Here is a 21,713-nt window from a genome sequence, read left to right as displayed (position 1 = left end):
GTAACTGGTTTTAACAACATTTTATTCGAACAAAGAAGTTCCTACTGCCCCGGAAACACATCACGTCTGCAGTCTACTTCAGCTTCTTCTTGGGACGCAGGTTGTTGGTGTGTCCACACTTCTTTTTGCGGCAGTTTACAGCACGCGGGTGCAGACGGGCGTAACACCTGAAAGACAAGGATGTTGAGTTTCTCACACACCGGTTACGAGTATCGCTATGATTTACATCACTTAAAAACCGTACTTGCGGCAGATCATCTTCTCGCAGTTGTACTTCTGAGCCAGTTGTCTCAGGGAAGGCTCGATGATGCCTCCTCTAAGACGCAGCACCAGGTGGAGTGTGGACTCTTAAATAAACAGCACAAAGAGTTAATTCACAATAAATTCTGTTATGGGATCACAAACAGACCCTCGTATTGAATGGTGTTTGTACCACTGGAGGGACAGTGGAATGCAAAGGTGAAATTTTAGATTAAATCTTTGAGTGAAACAGCAGCAAGTCTCAGAGAAAGAAAATTGAAAACACAGTAAAGTATCTGTCTTGCTTTTCTAAAGCATCACATTAAAAAAATAAATCAGAACACTATAAAGACAAATATATAGTCACAGATCTAGTGCTCTCTTCTGCAGGGAAAACATAGGATGCAATCACAACGCAACAAAAAAACGTACTTCAATTAGAAGCATATAAATGGTCCCCTGAAACGTTGCCTACAAAGTCACTAGGTTGTGCTAACAGGGCTAAGACGCAGACTTTAACAAACACACCTTTCTGAATGTTGTAGTCTGAGAGTGTGCGACCATCTTCCAACTGTTTACCAGCGAAAATCAGTCGCTGCTGGTCAGGTGGGATGCCTGGGGAATAATACAGACGTGTTTAAGACCTCACAACCAAGCACCGTGACCACGATTTACGCATTACATCAGATGAGCATTGAAGATGAAGGAAGTGATGCCGGCCCTGAAAAGCTACTTGACCTTAATAAAGGTTTAAGACATATTGTTGCATTTAGAATAATACATACATTATTAAACACGACTGGTTACATTTTTATGTTCAATAAAAGAAATGGCACTGTCATGATACTTTAACGACAGCGTTTTACATTTTTCACATGAATATGGACATGACGCTCATACACACCCTCCTTATCCTGAATTTTAGCCTTCACATTCTCGATGGTGTCGCTGGGCTCGACCTCGAGGGTGATGGTCTTACCGGTCAAAGTTTTCACAAAGATCTGCATTCTGCCACTGTGACGGAGACAAAGAGAAGAGTCTCATTACGGTCATGTACATCAAGATTTCATTCCAGAGAAAACATGAACAAAAACATTCCCTTAACAAAACTCCCCAAGATTTTACTACAGTAAGAGCAGCCGGCCTGTCTTTGGGCAGATTGATTATCATTACAAGAGTAAATTCAGGTTTGATCCTCATAAGGTTCAAGAGTGAAGCAACAGAAAACAGAAGTGAAGATTATAACAAATGCAGTTGTAACAAATGCACAGTTCATTTATGTCATTTATACGGCGGCACTGTGTAGATTTAGTTATCATGTTAATTTATTCATTAAAATCCCACTCAACTTTAACTACGACGTAATTATTAGCATTTTATGGGGTTATACGTTCAACGTGCAATGGTCTCAGGCGCGCACACATGGCACCCGCGGCCATGACACACCGCACCGTAAACTTCAAACACATTAAAATCGCCTAAACTGAACACATAACAACCTTTAATCGCATCATTCGGTAGCATTAACGGCTAACGTACGTGTTCACGCTGACGTGTGCGTGAATAAAGTACAATATTGTGCTTAAATTCTACGTTTTTACGGACAGTGATTCTCACCCTCGCAGTCTCTGCTGATCCGGGCGGAAAGAGAGCGACGCGTCTTTCGTGTGTCCAGATAGCGCGTGCATTTGTGCGTCAGATCATCTTCAGCGCCGCCTGCAGGACGGGCGGAGCAGCGCCGAGCGAGCGTCAACCTGTTGTATTAAACAGGAGAAGACTGCATTGCAAACACGTGTAACTTAACGGGGGTAAAACGAATGTTAATTATGAACGTTATTATTATTTTGATACGGAATAATGCAGCTTTTCAATTCAAGTTTGCAGAACATTCTTGCCCTCTCCAATATGGCGGCGCTGTTGACGTATGATTCAGCGGCCAATGCGTCGTAGTGGGATTTACTGCCGCCTGCAGGCCAGCGAAGCTCAGACTCATCTTTTTAAATCACTGTAATGATTCAACAAAATGAACATTATGTGACCCACAGTTACAAGAACATCAATGCCCCCTTGCTGGGGTTAAACTTGCATGTTGGGAATACACATTTGCATATCAATCCACACCTGATGATGGTGAAGTTTGCACACCTGCAGTTTCTCTTTTTGAGATCAAATCTGATATAAAGACTTATCGCTGCAGTTCAGGCCTATATTGCATGACTGGTTTACCTGTTTACAGGATTTGTGTTCTAAATATGAGCAACTGTATGTCAATCCGATGAAAGCAGCGTTCCCTCGCCAATATGGCAGCGGAAATTATAGGCCAGACGTAAATTCAAAGACACGACAAAAGTACAATCTTTTACAATATCGTTTATTTTACATACTCTACAAAAACACACAGTGACAGCTATATATATATATATATATAAACCAAAAGTTTCTCTATTTACAAAAACTAATCCTTCATTTGATTTATTTAGGCTCTCAGAGTAAGAAAGAATTAATTTCTTATGTGCACAATAAACACATGTGGCCTGTTTTACGTTATCAAAATAAATATTTTGGGTTTACAGTGCTGATCTGTAATAGTATCAGTAAAATGCATACATTGTTAATATTCCCATTTAATGCTGCTCTTTTAAAAAGCACGTATGTGCATCTGAGACAACAAAACACATTCTTCCTGCGTGACCTGGTTTTTTGTGTGTATATAATATTACAGGAAATGTGCAGTTGTTTGTGTTGTTTTGACAGGCACGTTGTGTCTGATGCAACAATCTTCTAAGAAATGCAACAAATCAGCCTTGATGTTGATGAAGATCATTTGAACATCTTTTAGATTGTAGTTTGTTCGTGCTGACATGTTGCTATCTGGCTTTAGGCAGCCTTCTGTTGGCATCAGCTTTCTGATTGGTCAAGTTATTTAAAACACAGCTCGAGTTGAAAATCGCCATTGTTGAATCCATCACAACCTTCCTCTTCCTCCCGGACGACTGACGTTTTTCTTTCTCTACTTCCTTATCCTCCCCTGGTTCACTCTCAACATCACTGCGCTCATCTTTGTCTAGCTGTTAGTGAGAAGATTATTAGAGTTAAACTGAGATCAGTCCAGAAACTTGTGTTGTTTCTTGTTTGAGTCAAATGATTTATAATCTATAATGGCGCTCAATGCAAGAAACATCGACACCAGCTGATAAAAGTCATTGTAATGTTTGCAGATGACACTTATTTTATATTACCTTCCCTAAGAAGAGAAACTTGTAGATCATTCTGAGGATGAGATAAGCCCAATAAATGTGCAGGAGCTGCAGCACCATCAGCAGAGCGTTTAAGAAATAATATCCCACATACGGTTCGAAAACGTCCATAGACAGAACCAGCGTCGTGTAGATGATCCTGCGAGAGAGAAAACACACACGCTGAAACCGTGAGATGAACATCCTTCACACCTGAAAATAAAAACTCCACACACTTCCAGACATCCAGATCCAAGGATTTAATGTTTATAAAGGGCATTTGTGAAGTTCTTACCTGCTTGGAAACACAACCAGACGTGAGAGCAGAAAAACAGCAGCGAAAATCACAAACAACGCATCACAAGTCTTCTTCCAGCCAGCGTAGTTGAACATCTTGGCAGACTTTAGATTGACGAGAGATATTTAAGTTTAAGATGTTTAAGCTTCTACAAAAACGTTCAATCCACATATTTTGAAATCAGCCAACGGGTTTAGTAAGACACCACTCAACAAGATAAAGTCACAAAATGTCATCCAACCAAGATAAAGAGATCAGGTGCCCCGAGGAGGAAATAAGAGCGAAGAATGCGAATCGGAAGGGGGCCGATAAACACTCACCTCAAGAAGAAAATCAGATGAGTCGTGCACGAGCATCACCAGCGTCCCCACACGAATGAAGTTGGCGCAGTACGAGAAACCGAGCAAGAAAATGGTGGCAAAGTGATGGACAATCTGTTCTTTGAAATCCTGATACAGAACATGATCCACATTAGTACACAAAAGAATTGAACGACACACCGTAAGGTTTTGTTGGCCGTACTGTCTGGACATGTAATTTGAAACGAGCAACAAGAATAATCTCGTAGACAACAGACGGCGTGTTGACAAGCTTCCTATAGTAACTGCCACAGCTGTAATGAATCACGCATCTCTTAAATGTCTCACTTGTGTCTCCTAGCCAAATGGAGAGCAAAAAAGACCACATGTCTCCTCTTAACACGTCTCAATAAGTATTCAAAAGTCAAAGTTTCAAATTATGAACTCAACATTTTCTCAACTAATTCTTCCAAGAGTGACATAGGTGAGCTATAAGAGATTCTCTGGACAAACATGGGAGACAAAGTTGATATTTAAAATAAACTGAGCAATAAAAATTCACATTCTGATTCATTTCAAATGATCTAAAAAACGTTTTGAATCCTTACGAAAAGTATGTATACCTCAAATTCATAACATTTACTGTGCTTGAAGTTTGAGAATATTTTAAGCTCCGTGTACTGTAGTAGGTACTAGTACAAGAACACTTTTAAGTGTACTACTTGAGACTTAATTAGGGATACACCGCCCTCCCAAAGAGGGAAAACAATCATGGCCGCTATATTGGAGGGCCGTTACAAACCGAAGGCGACCGCGCCTCGTTATGGGCGCGGGATAATGACACAGAAGGGCACTTCAAGAAACCTCTTGTTTGGTCCCCTACGCCCTTCAACCTTTTGAAGCTTTCACTTGACTCGAAGGGCTTAGGGCATAGCTCTTCGAAATGGAAGGCAGGGTTAGTTTGTACTTTTAAGTATACTTGAGGTGTTGTACACTTTAAACGCACCACTAGTTTAAAACAACATTTTCTAAGGAAAAATAAAAAAGTAGACTTTATAAAGTCTACTTTTTTACATTTAGTTTGATTTAAGCAAACTAACAGGACACTTGAACAACCTTATTTTCTGAAAGGGAAATGTTATGACATACTTTGCAAATGATAGACAACGCCTGTTGCAAAATTCTATTTAACATCATTTAAAATTATGAGAAATGAAAAGAAAGTTTAAAAGAGGAAAAGATGACCCTGTTTCACACAAACTTATAAATCTTATAAAATAATTAAAGTTTAAAAGATTCCCTCATAACTTATGCTTCAAAAATCCTTTATAACATAACTTCACTGCGATACTTATATGATTGCCTATAAGATTGAGATCTTACTTTTCTCTTCACATCAACAGACACACACAGCAGCAAAGACCAGTAGAAGCCCAGTTCAAGCATGTAGTACCAGTAATGACCGTCCTGCACTGGCTGGAGGAGAGAACACAAACACAGGACCTTAATGAAACCAGCTCACACGCTCATGTAGTATATGACATCACCTCTGAAACACAACACGACCCGTGATTATGGACAGAAACTGAGAAAAATAAATGATGTGTTTTGATGATGAATTCAGTGTTGTGTTTTTTGTTAGATGAGGTCACCTGTTGTGGATATCCCCTCCAACAGTCTCTCTGATCCCACAACCAGGACGCCTACGAGGAAGAGGAACATGCGATCGGTTATTCACCGTCAGATTGCATTAACAAGAAAAATTTAAATCACTAAACCTCATGCTTGTTGAAACGCTCTGGGATCTACAGAGCTTTTTACAATTTTGCATTGTTGGAAAGCAGCTTTAAAGACAAACGATAAACAGTCAAATTATAAAATACATAGAATACATGCAATGATGAGACATTTTACAGGTTTTAAAGGCCACAATGCAAAATAGCCTAAATAAAACTTTATATATAAAAGTAAAAGTTTTTCATTAAATGTACACTAAAAGCATACTTTCTTATTCGCAGTTTAATAGAAGTAGTTTAATAGCACACTTCCACAACCCTTTTTATAAGGGACTTTTCTCATCGTGTTGAATTGTTTGGTTATATATCTTATCTTATCTTATCTGACATATCTTAAAATACATCAGTGCCATTGCGTTGTCTCAAAATGCACCCAAGTAATGCTTTTAGTATGGCATATTTGCAAGAAAACGACTTAAGCGTCATTGAAATGTCCTGCCTTAAAAGAATCCCCGTCTGGGAAACTGCCCCCACGAGTTCAGACACATTTGTTGGCACTCGGAGACAAAAATGTCAACTCACATTTACTAAAGATGCAAGTCCAGCCGTGAAAGCAACTAGGTAGAACGTGAATCTCCAACTTGGAAAAGAACAAAAAGTTTTGTTAATAAGTTCATTGAAATAACCGATGTAGACAAGCATCGACATGTGACCTCATGAAGACATACCAGGCCTCACAGAACTTCTTACTGCTGCTCGGCCGGTCCTGATTCCTGCGGTGATGGAACCAAACCTCCACCTGTCTGTGAGTCCAGTCGCTCTGCTTCACCAGAGCACGAATGTCATTCTACATGAAATAAACAACGTGAATAACGACAAACCTTCATCCAAATCAATGTAAGCGCTTTAAAAATATACCACTGCTGTCCTTCTGGAACCTATATATTTCCTGATTTCTATTTTTGTCATGAATTATTATTATTAGTTCCCCTTTGTGTTTGTCACTGGATTTCGCAAATATCGAATTAATATAAAGTATTAAAAAGTGCTTGTCAACTTCCACAACAAAGTATTTAATCATTTAAAAGTACAGTTTCTGGTATTAACATCATGAACTGTGTGCAACACAAAACATAAATTGAACTGCACAACACACTTCCATAGTCACACAAGAAAGTGCTTCAACGGCCACTTTCCATTCACCACAATACACCTGAAGACAAGATAAACGTCAAGAGTCTCATGTTCCTTATACAGTAACACACTGTTTGTTTGGCTTCATCTTACAGTATGAAATATGTATTGTGTCTTGCATTCGTCACACAAACCGCTTCTACACGTTTATTCACACCATTATTCTAGACAGTAAATGATAAATGTGTGATGTTGTTGAGTGATTTTCCGTTACTGTCAACTCCTCCTCATCATATGAGGTTAGACGCCCCGACAGCCTAATTTATAAAGTGTTATGGATATTTTTCAGGAAGGTCAGACGTGGGATTTCTCAGATGTTTATGTCCGCGTGTGTTTCATATGTGAGCGTGGGACTTAAATAACGTATGCATGATGGAAATTAAGCATCTAAATGATGTATATTGGAAAATGTAGAAATGCAGAAAGTTTGGTTTAGAGGTAGGGTGAATGTACAAGATAAAATACACAGTTTGTACGGTATAATAATCCTTGGGTCTAAGGAAAATCCACATAAAACGTGTGTGTGTGTGTGTACTCACTTGTGTGGGCTGTCTGCCGTGTTTAGTATAAAACGCCTCTAAATGTGGCACAGGAGTCACTTTCAGACATACTTGATCTTTCAATCCTAAAGCTCGACTCAGAGGAAGTGCTACACCTCTACATACAGAGAGAGAGAGAGAGAGAGAGTTTTATAGAATAATCTAATACACTAGACGTTTGAAAGTCTGTCAAATGATGAGAAACTGACGTATCTGTTAGGAGAACATGCACAAGGACTGACTAATATATAAACAGGACCATACATATTTAGTAAGAGTATACGGTACGAATACTGTCTAACAACATTTCTCCCAAATTTCAAATAAAAATGTTGCTTCTATTTGCATTTATTTGCAGAAAACGAGAACTGAAGAAACGGTTGAAAATGACAGAAAAGATGCTCTTGTAAGACCTCAAATACTCCTAAGAAAGTTCACGTTTACATTTTATTTCTGCGATAACCTGGATTTTTAACACAGTGTTTGAACTTTTTTAAGTTACCTGCTTTTGCAAATAAATTCTTCAAATCAGGGCATGGATTGCATTGTGCCCGTGTTGCCATTTGCTCAATGTTCTTTCTCATTAATGTCGACGAGATACGACTGAAAGATGTTTAACACGATCGCGTTGTTACGTGTGCGAACATTCTTCATGCGTATGAACATGCTTGCTTCGGCTCAATTTAATAAACCTGTGGAAAGACGATCCGAGATCAAACAAAGGTGAGGGATCACAGCATCGGGTTTGTTGCTATGGTAACCAGCTGCCTTAGCACACCGCGCACACACACAGAGAGAGAAAGCGAGCATGTGCTTGCTGCTGTTTGTTGATCCCACAAATCCCATAAATGTCTCTGTCTTTAGAGTTTGAGAAGAGATGTCAAATTGCTTGTTCGTGACATTTGAATGTCGTTTCCTACCTTAAAACAAAAAGTACCGGCTGCCTGTACATTATCCCTTACTTAAAAGCCCTCAAGACGTGATAAAATAATCTGTCACCTCTCGAAAGCGCAACGAAGAATGATGAATCCCACAGCGACAGGCAGAGACATGAGCAGATCTCTCGGGAGAGGACGTCGACATCCCTCCATCTTTCCCATGTCCTCCCATGTTATTCCCGGAGGAAGCCAGTATTCCTGCTTCCAGAGCCACTGACTGATCTGCTCCATCCTTCAGGCGTGGAAGGGTGAGAAAATAAAGACAGATATTACATAAAAAATCAATACACCCAATAAGAACATCAACTGAACCAAACTGCTCCAATGTAAACAACCAAATATAAATACGGAAGAACAAAATAATATCTGATGAAAGCACGGTCCTTCACATAAATATAACTTTTTTTAGATGACTTGTTTTGTATAAACTTTTCACAGATAGTGTTCGAAAAACAACAGGCATTACAATCGTAAAAATAAAGGCGCTTAAAAGGTTCTACACGGAGATGCCACGGAAGGACCATTTTGGTTCCAAAAAGCACCATTCAGTCAAAGGTTCCTTAAAGAACCATCTCTTTCTTACCTTTTTATTATCTGAAGAACCTTTTTTAGCCACAAAGAACCTTTTGTGAAACAGAAAGGCTCTTCACATGTTAAAGGTTCTTTGTGGAACCAAAAGGTTCTTCTGTAGCATCGAAGAATCCTTGGAACTCTTTTTTAAGAGTGTACCATTGTACCATATACAGTTTTTAACTTTTTGTTGGAATGCGTGAAAGATTCAGGATGTCACACACTTGAAGCGACATAATACACATTGACTGTGTCAGACAGTAAACATTTAGTGTAAAATATCTATATTAATATTAAAGTTTAATACCTGCTTCTCTGAATGGATCCTCCTGAAGGATTGTGATAACGCGTGTAGTTGTGGTTTATATTGTATTAGAGTATATTATTGTATGGATGCGTTGTTTGGTGTGTGTTGTGAAGGCTAAAGTGTTGTTTAATGTGTATGTGTGTGTATAATTGGTGATGGTGCGTGTTGTTGAGTATTACAGTGTATGTGTGTGTATGACAGTGTCGTTAATGATGCGCAGTCCTGTTCAACTAAATGGACGCAAATTATTTTCCATGGAGTTATGCATCCGGATGTCGTGTCCATAACACAACCGAAGTTATTCACAGTCCAAAAATGCGACACTTAACTGTCTTAATAATCCACCAAGCGCCTTTGATCTCGCATTGGCTGCGTTGAGGTCAATAATTCATAAATAAATAAATAAATACAAAACGAACGGAATCGCAGAATCCCTTTGCGTCGCTGGTTTTCTTCTGATAAACGTGCTGAATAAATGCTGAGATCTCTCTCTCTCTCTCTCTCTCTCTCTCTCTCTCTCAGTGATGGCTGCGAGTGTGTCTATGGCAAGCCGTATTATCTTAAATTGTCCCCAGCGTTATTCGTCGTAATTGCACTTTTACTAATAATTAAATTTGAGAGCTCTATAATTAAATCTTTACTAGTAACAATGACAATAAGAGAGCTCTATAATTCAATTATAACTAGTCATATATGTCCATTCATTTTTAATTACAGAGCACTCTAATAAAATTTTTACTAGCAATAATTACAATTATAGATCTCTCTATTTGAATTGTTACTAGGAAGAATTATATTAGAGAGCTCGTTAATTTAGCTTTTACTAGTATAAAGGATATGTGTAATTTCAGAGCTCTTTAATTGAATTGTAGAGCTCTCTAATTTAGTTCTTGAGTGTAAAAATGCAATTACGAGTAACGCTGGGGGACAATTTAAGCTAATTCGACTTGCCATATGTGTCCCTGTTCATTTTAGAGAATCGACTCATTCGAACAGTTTGTATGAGTGAATTTGTTGAAAAGGAAAAACCATTCAGTGATTTAAATGATATCAGAACACACAGCAGACAACAAGCATGATGCGTAAAACCCACCAAAATATGTGTTTGTGTTATATAATAATAGCATGCAACCACTTTTTTGAAATGATAGTTTACAATGAAAATGAATTTGTTCGTGCAGTGCTGAAACAACAACAATACAAATTTACTTCAAACATTACTACAATTCCTAGCATGTTTTGGGTCTTAATCCAGTAAAATTGAATGTTTCCCACCAAAATAATCCACTAGAGACCCACAGAGACCAATACAATTTCCACAAATCAATTCCATGTTATAACCATTAAATACATTTCTGGTATACATGAAATTAAAATGTGATAGTGTATTACGGTTCAACTGCAATGCATGTCTTACAATAACACTCAAAAGTCCTAGTTCACCTTCAATGAACCAAAACATCAGCCTGTCAATCACATCTATTGATAACATTCTTCTCTGCATATGTGATGTGAGATAACACTCACTTACACACACACACACACACACACACACACACACACACACACTGATACTGAACACAGGACAGGTGATGCTGAGGGTCACCCAATGTGTTTCTTTATGAAATATAATATTAATATGCGATGTAATACTTTTCTGTTTTGCCCCTGCATAAAACAGATCTTGCTTATTCGTTTATGTTTACAGTAAACAGAGATGAGTCGAAATTCCTGTTGTTAAAGAAGAAACTCTGATGAACTCATGTCAGATTCCCGTTATTTGTTCTGGTGAAGTCAAGCAGAACTCTTTTGTAAGTCTGATGTTTTGCTAATGAGATGAAGGTCAAACTGAAACATGTTTACAGAGACAAATATAAAAACATTTTGTTTTTTGGGTTCTATGGCCATATGAAATGAAAAATCGTTTTTTTGCCAGCAATAACACAAGATATGTTTGGTGCACACAGGGATAAAAAATGCCCCACGTCCATAGTTAAATATACCGCTGGATCTTTATTGTTGTGAACCTACTTTTATACCAGAGGTCCTGGACATCTTGATCAGATACTTGGCATCACGTATTACATAAAACACCGACAGATATCAAAATCTAAACCTGACCTGCTCTTAATAGAAATATTATAATGGGTCGTGGTTAGATCTTCCATCAGCACATTGGCTCAAAACAAACATCCAAATCAGCAAAATATGGGTCACTGAACACAAAATAAGACCATAAACAATGCCGATTTGTTTATCTATGCTCATATTTACCAAGGGCACTGCACTGTATGTGACCTGCTGAAGTATCAGGTTTTCTTTCAAAACTTATTTGGTCCACTAGATGGCGCTTGTAGGACGGTAAGATATTTGGATGAACGCTTGTAACCAAACAGTTCTTGGCCACCATTGACTCCCATAGTAGGATAAATGACAATGGCAGTCAAATATCTTCTTTTGTGTCCATCAGAACAAATAAATGTATAAAGCATATTTTCCTGTGGTAGTCAGTGCTGGCTATAAGAACTGTTTGGTTGTAAGCATTCGTCCAAATATCTTTCTCTGTGTTTATCAGAACAAAGACATTTACACAGAACTCGAGGGCGATGATGTCAGCATTTTCATTTTTGGGTGCTTAACTAAATAAGTTCAATACCAACAAAAAGAAAAGAAGTTTTGCGTACAAATTTATGTCAACAGTTAAAAGTCATAGAGCTGTTGGATATAAACAAATATTAAATAAATATGCCAAAACCCTTATATGCCATACTCGCAATATAGTGATGAATAAGGATTACATACAATATAACTTATCCAAGACTGCATTATGAGTCTAAAGCCAGCTCAACATTTGTAAATGTTCCATAATGAGCCATTTTATCCGCTCTGTGTATCTTGTGACGTACAGTAAGCATCACTGGAGCATCTGAAGAGGTTTATGGAAGCAAGCTGGTTAATTCATATCCTCCGAGCAATGAGGAACAGTCAATACCTCTGAGATTTAAAGCAGAGAATCAATTATACAATCAATGCTTGTGTCTTCTAATCAGAGCTGCTGTACGCTCATGTAATGAGACCAAAGCATCTCCATCTCCACATAAAACAGAAAATTATTTACTACCTCGCCGTAATGAATGAAGCACAGAAAGAGAAAGCGGCACATGACCTTTCACCCATCATGTGATGTGAAGATGTTCGTGGAGGTTCATAAAAACACAGCACATCTATCTCACCTGGATCATTCTGATCATATAAGATTGTTTTCTATAGTTAAAATGAAAAGGGTTCTGGTGTTGCATGGGTTAACAGTAAAATTGTGCTCATAGGGACTATTGGAAAGGTTTGTCTTTGTTCATTTAATGAATGGATCTCTTAAGGGGCACAGAGACTTTGTTTCCCCCGGGAAGCATCCAAAGATGTGCCTGATTAATCCAGAGGGAGAAAAACACACAACACATACACAACACGAGTAAAAACAAACACACACACCCACCCACCCACCCACCCACCGAGATATCATTTATTGAGCACACTCTTTCTCGAATGAAAACATGAAAATTGTGTTTTCAGCTGCTTAACCTTTCAAAAATTTACATTTAGGCATTTGGCAGACGCTTTTATCCAAAGCGACGTACATTGCATGATCCTATACATTTTACATAGGTATCTGCAATCCCCCGGGATCCAACCCACAACCCTGCGTTGTTAACACAATGCTCTTACCATTGAGCTACAGGAAAGCTCAAAATAATCAAATGTACATTCTGTGTATGTACACAACAAAAATAATTTCTCATGTATAAATAATTCTGGACTGGATAAAGTTCACATTCATCACAATTCAAAAAGGGTTTTGGACTGTTTTCATGTGAACAATATGTGAAATTCATAGTTTTTGTCTGTAAGGGTGATAAAGGCACGTTATAGGTCCACTGATCAACTTTTTAAAGTGACATGACAACACGATGCCAAAAGAATTAAATAAGACAAGATCACGAAGCAGGTCACATTAAATCAATTTAAGTTTGAGAGCGGAAGGGTTGAAGGACAGAAGTCCACGACCAAACTGAGATAACTGAATTGCACTATAAATGTATTTGTTGTTTTTTCTTGGGTTTAACTTAAAAAAGGTTGCCTAAATATTTTGAGTCAATTCAACTTAGAAATATTAGTAAACACCTTGAATTGACCACATTTGTTCAGTTGAGTAATATTTTTAAGTTTAATCGACTCAAAATTTGAAGGCAACCGGGTATCTTTTTTTTACAGTGGAATAACTTCAGTCAAAATTTCAAAGTTACTTATTTCTTTTAAATTACAAAAATGAACAGTTTCACGATGAATAAAACCAAGCAGATTCATGGTATCCACAATTATTCCACGTTCCTTAACAGTAATTATAGTTTATTCATATTTGTATTAAAACTGTGATTTGTAGCAAAATCATGCAGGAAAAAAACATGGCTTGAATTTATCCAAACAGAATTGTGAACACACCACATTATAATAAAAACTCACTCACACCTCACCAAAAACGATCCAATAGTTTTCTTGCTGACATGGTTTGCATCTGAATATACCGTTATATTTTGGTTAAAAGAATGTTGCTATGTAGTTTTTGAACAAATCGTCAAAATCAAAGCTCTGATTGGTTCGAATCTTCTGTTCATCTACACCAGCGCGTGGTCGAACTGTCCTCTCTCCAAACCATCTTTATGATCAGACCAGGATGAGGACGGCATGCTGCTGTAAGGGTCAAGAAGAATCCGGAAACATCGAACCAGCAAAAAGACCAAAAACAACAAAAGGAGTCCCACGAAACACATGGCTGTGTTCTGCTCCGTGTCAGGGGCCGGCAGGAGTCCCGCTGAGACCGGAGACAGAGACTGCAACTCAAACTCCATCAGAGAACTTTCACTCATCTTCTCCAAACGAAACGTGTCCGGTGCCGGGACGTGAGACGATCCCATAGGAAAGAGATTTAAGATCTCACTTTCCTTTCATGGAAAGAAATGAGATCACAGGGAGTGAAAATGGAGAATCCTTCTGCTTTTCAGATCTCCGGTCTCCTCCGGCGTGAGATCTGGAACTTTGGTCAGATTCGCAATGATGTTCTTCTGGGATTACCCGTCCAGGTAGAAACCTGAGGATGAAACAGAGAAGGTTCTTCAGAGCACATCTAACATGCGCTGAAACAGACTCGTCACGTCTGCTTTATATGACACAAAACATGCCATGACACGCTCTCATATTCAGGTGTCCTCACAGACCGGCCGAGATAAATGTTGGCAGGGGTAAATGGAGCTCGCTCGGAGAAAAGCTGCTATTTCCAGCAGGAACGTGACAGGAACCGGCGCTCTGTGAATGAAGAGAAAGGCAAGCCCTGTAAATGTAGGTCGATCCCGATCTTAAAACATTGTGGATCAATAACAGCCACATAAAAGAGATGTAGACCAGGTCACCTCTCCAACACACCATAACACATATGTGCTGAATATAACACAAACACCCCTGAAACCGCACTTTCAGATGAGATGTCAGTCAAAGTGAGCTCGGATTTGTCAAATCTGCAATCTGCTTACACCTCCATATTCATCACGGGTTGTTTCTCTTTTTGTTTTTCTGAGACCAAGCTGAGAACTCCATCAAATCTCTTAAGCCGTGAAAGAGCAACACGTGAGCAATAACATTTTCCAAGGCGTGGCTTTGTTAGGACAGGGTCCGTGTGCTGACAGCTGATTTCCGTGAGGAAGACAGCTGAGCTTTGGCACAAAGACAACTGTAGGGTTAAGGGAAGGTCAAATGTCGGCTATAAATACAGGACCTATAAAAAGACCTTGAGTGATCAGACAGCATTGCATTATCATCTGCACTTTCTCAAGAGGAACCACCGTCACTATTACCACGGTGCTGTTGAATTACCATATTTTCACCTGGATGGCTTTAAATTGTAGTGTAATATCCTATAAAAATATCATGGGACCGGGAGTGTCCAAAAAAACTGGAAACGTTTCGTAAGGTCACCTAAAGCACAGCATGATTTACAGTATGTGATAAATGGTCTTAGAAAACGTATTGAACTGAACATCATTTCATGGTCAGATAAAGGAAACCCTTCACTGTGCATTTCCCATTTTAAAGCATATTTATTTGACATAAAATGTCACCGGTTCATCATTCCGAGGAGGAATCTTTCACTTTTAAAAGAATCAAATATCTGATGGCTGTATTGTATCATCACGTCGCAAATGGGAGTAACCTATTAAAGAAGGTTATAAAGGTGTCTAAGAAGTGAAAATACTTCAATGCAAGTCAATGCACCTCGAGCAAAAGAAATCCTGCTGAGCCGAAATAAACACGATCAATACTCATCGATCCGATTACAAACATCATATAAATCAGACTTTTTTTGTCTGTGCACTTGGTGACCCCCTTCACAAATAATGCAGACATCACTTTTACTTATTATGCTTGTTTCAACAATAACATAAAAAGTTAAATGCACCGTTCAATTCAAAATGCATTATTATTAAATTGCATTATCATTCTCATGCATTACAAATATATTTATCATCGAAACAATCGTAGAAACTTTAAATTGACGTTGAAAAAAGTCTTGGACCATCGGTGAATGTTTCATTCACGCGTGTGTTCTTTCGTTTATTTCCATATTCAACAGTCTGTATTTCACTTTAAATGAATAGAGAATAAAAAAACAACATACCCGTGTAGCGGATCAGGGTCCGACGAGCGCACGGATGGTGGTGGACTGTTGGGTATCTGTCCCTGGCGCACTATCATCCCTTACGCACGCTCGCGTTGTATTGGCTGATGGAGTGCGGGGCGTTTAGCTTTTTTCGCGAACTTTGTCAAAGGGAAATCTGTTTATGAACTAAAAACTTTAAAATCTTTGCATATACGTTTGGCAGACGCGTTTATCCGAGCGACTTTAATTAGTTTATATGGTATATAGTGGCGACACGCACTGAAAAGCTGTCATTAAACTGATCTGAGAGAGGGATGGAGAAACGATAAAAGTAATGGCATTACTATTATTATCCAAAAAAAGTATCTAAGCAGACTTCACCTGCTCCAAGAGGACTTGAGAACGGCATCTGCACAATGTGTTTATTGGTGCTTCTTTAGGGCCGAGGTGAACCCAGGACAGAGTCAAAGCTCTCAACTGCATCACATGAACCCAAGGGACCTTCATTCTGAGCTGAAGACAATTTATGACTGCGCTTTCTCTGTGTATTCTATATGACTCTGTACTACATTTACAGTGATGCCCCACGAGACACAGATTCACAATATGTGATTGCTTAGTGAAGCTTTTGAAGACAGAAGAGAGATGCGCTGCAGATAAACAGAGAATTCTCAGAAAATATCGAATTCACTTTTAGTTTCAGGTCATTTGCATAATCCTTTAGATGTTTTTGTATGTCGTACTGCATACTTGTTTTGCAACAAAAGTCCTAGTGTATTTCGAAAGTTGTATGGCAAAGTTATATTAAATAATACAAATGTATGTAATGATGTCAAATTATTCATTTAATTATATTCATTTGATTAAGTATTTAAAAAAGTAATTAAAGCAATTAGTATACTGTCTAGTAAGTTGTCATACTTCAATATCGGGACTATGAAAATTTACTTTTAATATTCTTTGAGTTTACCAACACACTTTTCTGTCAGTATATGTCAAATGTACTTGTTTGGTGTATTTCAGAGAAGTAGCCTATAAAAAGTACACTGAAAGCACCTATTTTAAAATGTAAACACACAAATAGCACACTTCCATACATTTTTATCTATTATCACTTACCAACCTTGTCACTTGGATGTCAAAACAAGAATTCAAACAAGATTTCTTTATCTTTATCGTATTATTCTGCTCCCTTGGCGCATCGTCACATCTTTAGATCATCTTCATACATGCATTAATGTGATAATTACGCTTTTATTTTTTTAAATCTACATCTATTTCAGACAGTATAGTTAATATTCATATAGTTCATTTATTAAAATAGTTCATATTTATGCATAGCATATATTTGGCATACCGTATATACGGCTTACCACTTTTAAGCATGTTTTAACTTATTTTAGTGGCGATTTTGAAATTGAAATCTATTTAACTTAATTTTTATATTTTCAATATTCAATAGCCATCATTAATTGACGACGCTTTAATGTGAAGCTAAAGGGAGCGACGGTATGACATTTCACTTGATTTTTCACTTCCTTGCTCCCTTCCCTGACATCCTGAAGCAAGGAAAGGAAACGAGGGTGCACAAATCACAATTGAGAAGCACACTGTGTCTTTTGTGCTTGTTTTGTTCTGTATGGAAGCACGTGGCCTTTGTTGATATTTTGCGCCATGTGCTCTCACTGCCTTGGCCCCGCACCATTGTTTCCATAATCTCGCCCGGTGTCATTCCCCTCACTTGCCCGCTGTCATTATCCCTCGTCAGTTTTCCCCTTTTAAGATCCTGGTGATCTCTGTCCCTTGCTAGTTAATGTTCGTTTACCTTGTTCTAACCTTGCCTCGCCTTCTCATTTTTATTTAAGTTTTTATTTTAAGTTCTGTTTATTTGCTCTGTCCTTGATTCCTTGACAGGTATAGTCATATAATTGATCATTCACAATACCTTTTTTATTTTTACATTTCTCTGTAATATTAATTCTGTTGCATTAGCTCTTTGTTATGATCAAGGGTGGTGAGATGCGGACAGAGGACCCAGGTGCAGACAGCGGGTAAGGGGTTAACAGATATTTAATAATACTTTTAAAATGAAAACCCACGAGGGGGTAACATAAAAGAACAGGGGAAAATAATAACATGACAAGACAGGACTAAAACTAACTACACTTAAACAAAACTCTTGACATGAACTACACATCACTAAACTAACAAGCCACATGAACTCACAACAAACACCACCAGCACAAGACAGAAGACACAAGGGCATTAAATAAGGGACCAAATAAAGAGGGGAACAGGTGTAGGGCATGCATCAATAACGAGGTAACGAGAGGATGGGAATAGAGACGAGACCGGAGAGAGTGTATGGAAGGCCAAAAAGGCCATAAATGCCTCACTCCACACAAAACATGAGATTCTGTCATGATCCTGCCACTAAACCATGAGAAACATGACATGATGCGGCAGAATCATGACAGCTCTCGAGATTTATGAACCGTGTGAAAAGACAGAAAGACTGAACAGAATGCTGTTGAAGCTCACAATCTTTATAAAGAATCTCGCTCTTTTAAATTTAGTCACAAGATAAAAGCTACAGAAAAACATACGACACGGATAGACCTACAAGAGAGATTAAATGAATATCACAGAATAAATTTATATTCTCATCTCTGAGCAAAGATGAGAATATTAGTGCCAGTTAGCTCAGATGTGGGTCAAAGGCTTTTGAGGACTAAAAGCCCACCGATGCGCTGTGACATAAAAAGCATTTTCACACAAACACACTAATGTCACATTTTGGGTGAGAAAAAACACAAATCCCATAACACTGCTTCAGTATACAAACAGTGTTACTGTTTTCCCTTTTTTTGTATACATTTTTACCACAAAACAACATCTATATTAAATATTTAAGTGTGTCTAAACCTCACCTATCAGATGAGACTTTCCGTATTAGTTTCATTGGATATCAATGTTTCTTGTTATATTGTTTGACCTATCATCAGTATCTAGGATTTCCGCATTGAAGCTTCGGGTCCCGGGGCGATGTCGTGATGTATGAGGTGTCCTAACCATCAGTACAGAACACAGAGGTGTGAATGATGAAGAACACAAACTGATGCTTACAGCTCCCGAGGACCACAGTCCCCTGATGATAACCTGACAGAGAGGGAGATGAATAATGTCTTTCAGATTCAAGCCCTCTTAATAAGTCAATTATGTTGGTAATTAAAACGATGACTGACCCCATTTTCCAAAGACAGAAAAAAGATGTCAAGATAACTTCATGTTCTAGATTTTTTGCTCGAAGTTGCACACGGCCAAAATAATGTCATTCACACACATGTTAAAAGCCATAAGATTTTCAAAGATGTGTCAAAATATCACCAAGAGATTGAAAGAATACACATTTTTACTCGATTATTTATAAGTACACGTTTTTCTTTCTCAACTTCTGTAATCATCCAGAAAGTGAATTTTTGGTATAAAAACGGTGACAGTATTGCTCAAATGATGTATTGTTCATACTCCAATTCTGTCCTGCGTCATAAAATGATAAAAGGACAAAATATCAATATGATTTTAACTGGCAAATTAAAAGTTTAGCAGTATGTTTATGTTCTTGATATTGTGTAAAAAGATATCATTCCCAAAATTGAAGTTCCTGAGTTTGACCAGATCATATTTTGTGAAAGACAGCTGCCAGGAACACTGGCATTTCCAGCTAAAATAAATCAAATGAATAAACAAAGAATTACACAATATTTCTAAATGATGACTGTTTTTGGTGAAAAATAACATAGTGTTGCTATCATCATGTAAAACTGAATGAAAGCAAAACATCTATAAGTAAATGTGCCTCAGCATACTTAAGCGCTTTTTACGCATGCCCACTCCGTCCTCTAGTGTCTGTTAGAAGAAGTGCAGCAAGAAATAAGAACTTGTTTGAAATTACCATTCGAGAAACGTGTACTATTATTAACTTTTATCTTTAAAGTTACATCATATCATACACACAATATCCCCAAAAGTAAATATAAATATACTAAACTCTATACCCCGTAACACAAACCCCACCCTCCAAAGACACGGCAGCCAACCTGATGTCAGCAAACACACACAGGGACAATGATTGACAGGCGGAAATGTTTTTCTGATGAAGGGCAGGTCACTCACCTCACTCATGCAGTCATCGTCTCTGGCGTGTTACCCTATACGTCCACGTCTGAATGATTGCATTGCTTTTGTACATACTGAATTCTTGGTCTGGCAAGAATTTGATGATAAATGTTGGAGTTTAAACTTAAGTGTTGATGTTAAAGAATTCTTCTTTGGGAACAGAAGGCATTTTATAAAAAACAAGAAAGAAAGAAAACAAAGAGAGAAAGAAAAGATAAATGATCAGACTTTCAGTGTTTTGCATGTGAGTCATTTGAGTGAATGCTGTCGTGTATTTGCATGTTACCACGAGACAAGTGTGTGACTCAACTGTCTGTCCTCAGATGTTAACCTCTTGTGTCTCTAAAGATAGAAATACATCAAATCATTATGTACTATAGTAACAGACATCACAGATCACAGGTATAATCTCACGTATACAATGTCAATCACTCAGAAACGTGGCAAAAACATTTATTTTTACAAACCAACGTCTGTTTATTTTAGTTTGTGGATCACAGCTTTCCGGATCTAGGAACAAAATGTATTATTCATAAATGTAATTTATTTGTACAAAATGAGTACAAAAATCCCAGTATTGAATCTCCAAATCACAATAAAGAAATCTTAAATAACACAATGTAGCAATGTTTTTATAAAGTTGTTGCTGTAAAGTTTAATGAAAAAAAACACTTTTTGATCGACAGAAATGACAAGTTTCTGGCATAACACTGAGCTGAATACACCAGTTTAACATAACAGTTACTAAAAACGAGTCGTCCCAAACTTCAGAAGTGCACATTTGATCATATCATACTGTCCTCACGAACCAAGTTCCAGACGTAGTCTCCCATCACGGCTTCATCCCACCTTCCCTGTCCTACAGACATTTCTAGAATGTTCTGAAAGTGACCATTGGAAAAAAAGGAATGCAAAAATATGCACAGCTTTTGTTTATTAACAATGATATAAGCTCCAAATGAACTTGAGCTAAACAACACCGTTGATGCTACACGAAAATGAATATTACAACAATAATAAGCACCGTAGATTTGTACAAGAGCTATAAAATGGTCGGTTAAAGTGTACAGGGGAACACATAATAACCACAAATAAGAAATAATATCAAACGTTCTGTTTATTCTGCAGGACATTATTTGATACATTTGAGACCACGGTGTGATGAACATTTAATGTTTTGATGGTAAAATCCTCAAAATGTTTTGTCTTTTTATACTTGTGTCTGTTTGCTGGAGTCTTACTCAGCAGCTCATTTCCCGTCCGTGAGAGGAAACACTTTTTTTTTATGAGATGGTCTCATCACATGTTTTCCTCCCGACCTCCCATTCCTCCAGCGCTTCCCATCCTCTCGAAACTTCCTGATGTTCTGGCCTTTAACACAGATTCTCCCAGAAATCTGATGCAGCATCCTCGATCTGACAGAAAACAGAACAGAGACATCAGTCTCAGAAAGAGCATCACAGCTCCACGT

The 21,713-nt window shown here is 38.0% G+C and overlaps 4 protein-coding genes across 6 annotated transcripts in view; all 4 read right to left on the bottom strand.

Annotated features, from left to right (window-relative positions):
• The window catches only part of rx2 (retinal homeobox gene 2), a 149,763-nt gene extending 131,462 nt beyond the window's left edge, over positions 1–18,301 (bottom strand). The window contains exon 1 of the mRNA XM_079451994.1: positions 18,024–18,301. The gene's annotated coding sequence lies outside the window, so the exon portion shown is untranslated. The remainder of the gene's footprint in view (positions 1–18,023) is intronic.
• Positions 6–2,171, bottom strand: uba52 (ubiquitin A-52 residue ribosomal protein fusion product 1). 3 transcript variants are annotated; one of them, XM_079453122.1, is made up of 5 exons: positions 1,858–2,171; positions 1,145–1,254; positions 769–855; positions 245–347; positions 6–167 (listed from the first exon to the last, which is right to left on the bottom strand). In XM_079453122.1, exons 1-5 carry the CDS (start codon positions 1,926–1,928, stop codon positions 74–76), a joined length of 465 nt encoding a protein of 154 aa, XP_079309248.1. In that variant the 5' UTR covers positions 1,929–2,171; the 3' UTR covers positions 6–73. The 3 variants fall into 3 exon arrangements, with proteins under 3 accessions (XP_079309248.1, XP_079309249.1, XP_079309250.1); XM_079453123.1 differs by having other exon boundaries at positions 1,780–1,890; XM_079453124.1 differs by having other exon boundaries at positions 1,846–1,890.
• cers4b (ceramide synthase 4b) lies at positions 2,594–9,823 on the bottom strand. Its single transcript, XM_079453457.1, has 11 exons — positions 9,358–9,823; positions 8,542–8,712; positions 7,543–7,660; positions 6,538–6,656; positions 6,392–6,449; positions 5,726–5,776; positions 5,457–5,549; positions 4,095–4,223; positions 3,772–3,878; positions 3,480–3,636; positions 2,594–3,308 (listed from the first exon to the last, which is right to left on the bottom strand). Exons 2-11 carry the CDS (start codon positions 8,709–8,711, stop codon positions 3,108–3,110), a joined length of 1,203 nt encoding a protein of 400 aa, XP_079309583.1. The 5' UTR covers position 8,712; positions 9,358–9,823; the 3' UTR covers positions 2,594–3,107.
• Positions 14,028–14,279, bottom strand: ctxn1 (cortexin 1; the record flags this gene model as incomplete). Its single annotated transcript, XM_079453177.1, has 1 exon — positions 14,028–14,279. One exon carries the CDS (start codon positions 14,277–14,279, stop codon positions 14,028–14,030), a length of 252 nt encoding a protein of 83 aa, XP_079309303.1.
• Positions 18,302–21,713: the final 3,412 nt, after the last annotated feature.

Source organism: Barbatula barbatula (genome assembly GCF_947034865.1).
Source record: "Barbatula barbatula genome assembly, chromosome: 3".
NCBI lineage: Eukaryota > Metazoa > Chordata > Actinopteri > Cypriniformes > Nemacheilidae > Barbatula > Barbatula barbatula.
Note: the sequence above shows the minus strand (reverse complement) of the source record. Positions and strands in the feature narration are given on the sequence as shown.

What these genes read in the sequence shown, in the direction of transcription:
- uba52 (XM_079453122.1), bottom strand. Translation starts at nt 1,928, where the DNA reads ATGCACGCGCTATCTGGACACACGAAAGACGCGTCGCTCTCTTTCCGC. An exon ending in GATCAGCAGAGACTGCGAGG is followed by an intron (nt 1,255 to 1,857) that starts GTGAGAATCACT and finishes TCTCCGTCACAG; the next exon opens with TGGCAGAATGCAGATCTTTG. An exon ending in GAGAAGATGATCTGCCGCAA is followed by an intron (nt 168 to 244) that starts GTACGGTTTTTA and finishes CTTGTCTTTCAG; the next exon opens with GTGTTACGCCCGTCTGCACC.
- cers4b (XM_079453457.1), bottom strand. Translation starts at nt 8,711, where the DNA reads ATGGAGCAGATCAGTCAGTGGCTCTGGAAGCAGGAATACTGGCTTCCT. An exon ending in AAGAAGTTCTGTGAGGCCTG is followed by an intron (nt 6,450 to 6,537) that starts GTATGTCTTCAT and finishes TTCTTTTCCAAG; the next exon opens with TTGGAGATTCACGTTCTACC. An exon ending in AGTTTCTCTTCTTAGGGAAG is followed by an intron (nt 3,309 to 3,479) that starts GTAATATAAAAT and finishes TCTCACTAACAG; the next exon opens with CTAGACAAAGATGAGCGCAG.